At 53.6% G+C, this 2,276-nt stretch overlaps 1 protein-coding gene across 1 annotated transcript; it reads right to left on the bottom strand.

Moving 5' to 3' along the window:
• Positions 1-754: 754 nt before the first annotated feature.
• EMH_0057250 (uncharacterized protein) lies at positions 755-1,935 on the bottom strand (the record flags this gene model as incomplete). Its single annotated transcript, XM_013497444.1, has 2 exons — positions 755-831; positions 1,095-1,935. The coding sequence occupies 2 exons, from the start codon at positions 1,933-1,935 to the stop codon at positions 755-757; spliced, it is 918 nt and encodes a 305-aa protein (XP_013352898.1).
• Between the last annotated feature and the right edge of the window lie 341 nt (positions 1,936-2,276).

Raw genomic sequence — 2,276 nt, 5'->3', positions numbered from 1 at the left:
TATATATATATATATATATATATATATATATATATATATATATATATATATATATATGTATATATATAAAGCAAACAACAAACAAACACAGCAGCAGCAACAGCAGCACCAGCAGCAACATTATCAGCAGCAGCAGCAGCAGCAGCAGCAGCAACATCATCATCAGCAGCAGCAGCAAAAACGCCAGCAGCAGCAACACCCCGCAGCAGCAGCAACACCAGCAGCAGCAACACCCCGCAGCAGCAACAACGCCACCAGCAGCAACAACGCAACCAGCAGCAGCAGCAGCAACACCAGCAGCAGCAACACCAGCAGCAGCAGCAGCAGATGCATGCATGCATGTATCTGACCGGTAACAGAGGCAACAGCATTCGGGGGAGGAGTAAAAGAAATAGGAAAATAATTAATGATGAGGTCGACAGCAGCTTCTATTTCTTGCTGCCGCATTGCTGGGGTGTACGTACACCCCAGCTGGTGTATGATAGAGAAGAGCAGCAGCAGACAGCGGGGGTCTCTCTCTCCCTCCATCTGTCTACATATATCTAGCACCAATGGTTGCTGCTGCAGCTCCTTATATATTGCTGCAACACAATGCTGCAGCAGCAGCAGCAGCAGCTGCAGCAGCTGCTGTCGTGTACGTTGAGCAAACGAAGGTACATGCACCTGCTGCAGCAGCAACCGCAACACAAACAAACCAACACAACAATCCTCACTCCAGTACTTGCTGCTGCTGCTGCTGCTTTCGTTGCTATCGTCATCCCTGCTGCTGCTGCTGCTGCTGCTGCTGCTGCTGGGGAGAGGCAGCAGCAGCTGCAGCAGCTGCGGCGATGCCTCCGCCACCGCCAAGCAGCAGGCTGCGCCCCCCTCCGTCCCCTGCCAGTCTTTGAAGTATTTGCTGCTGCAGAGCAGCAGCAGCTGCCACAGAGCATCATCCTCAGATAGTCTCTCCCTGCTGCTGCTGCTGCTGCTGCTGCTGTTGCTGCTGCTGCTGCTGCTGCTGCTGCTGGTGATGCTGCTGTCGGTCTCTGCAGCAGTGTCCGTCAATTCGCCCGCTCTCGGGCTGCTGCAGCTGCTGCACCTGCTGTTTACCTTACCATTGTTGTCGCTGCTGCTGCTGCTGCTGCTGCTGCTGCTGCTGTTGCTGCTGCTGCTGCTGCTGCTGCTGCTGCGGAGAGGCAGCTCTGGCATGCGGCGTAGGATCTGTGCTGGGAGTGCTGCTGCTGCTTTGCGCATTTGTGCTGCTTTTACATATCCGCCACAAGTTGCTGCTGCAGTTGCTGCTGCTTCTGCTGCTGCTGTTGCTGCTGTGCTGCTGCTGTCTGCATACTTAAGAACCTCAACAAAGGATACGCGCTGCGCATGCAGATGCAGCAGCAGAGCAGCAAGAGCTGCTTCTTGTATTTGGTTTGCTTCGGCTGGCCCTATTGCTTGTGCTGCATCCCCACCAGCAGCAGCACCAGCAGCAGCAGCAGCAGCAGCAGCAGCAGCAGCAGCAGCAGCAGGCAGCAGACACAGCTTGCGGATGCTATCTGCTGCTTCCTCAGGATATAAGTAAGCAGCTATTGCTTCATTTGGGGTCACCTTGCTGAACCCTTCCATCTGCGTATCATCATCATCTGCTGCTGCTGCTGCTGCTGCTGTTGCTGCTGCTGCTGCTGCTGCATCTGTGTTGCTGGTTGCAGCGTCAGAAGCAGCAGTTGCTGCTGCTGCTGCTGCTGCTGCTGCATTGCTTGCTGCAGTATCGGAAGCAGCAGTTGCTGCTGCTGCAGTTGCTGCTGCTGCTGCTCCTGCTGCTGCATCTGCATTGCTTGCTGCAGCATCGGAAGCAGAACTTGCTGCTGCTGCTGCTGCTGCTGCTGCTGCTGCTGACGCCCCGCATGTTTTTGCTGCAACACCTTCTGCGGGGTGAATATCTAAGGCGGGGGAGCGGTCCATCTTCCTCTACGAAGAAGGAAGATGGGGGGCAACAGTTTGCTGCTGCTGCTGCTGCTGCTGCTGCAGCAGCAGCAGCAGCAGCAGCAGCAGCAGCAGTAACGGCTGCTCTTCTTATTTCTTCTAATGCGCTGTATAGACACAACGCATGATTACAAACATTAAATTTAAAAACAATTCATTTTTATATATTTACTTCTTAAGAAGACCAGCAAAGAGTGAGGAAACCGCCGCAGCCCCAGCTGCTGCTGCTGCTGCTGCTGCTGCAGCTGCAGCTGCTGCAGCGGCAGCAGCAGCAGCAGCAATTCCTCTATTTCCTGATTTTTTTTAGTTTAATTTATTAT

The sequence above is a fragment of the Eimeria mitis genome, genomic scaffold (genome assembly GCF_000499745.2).
Source record: "Eimeria mitis Houghton genomic scaffold, Emh_scaff2678, whole genome shotgun sequence".
Lineage (NCBI taxonomy): Eukaryota > Apicomplexa > Conoidasida > Eucoccidiorida > Eimeriidae > Eimeria > Eimeria mitis.
Note: the sequence above shows the minus strand (reverse complement) of the source record. Positions and strands in the feature narration are given on the sequence as shown.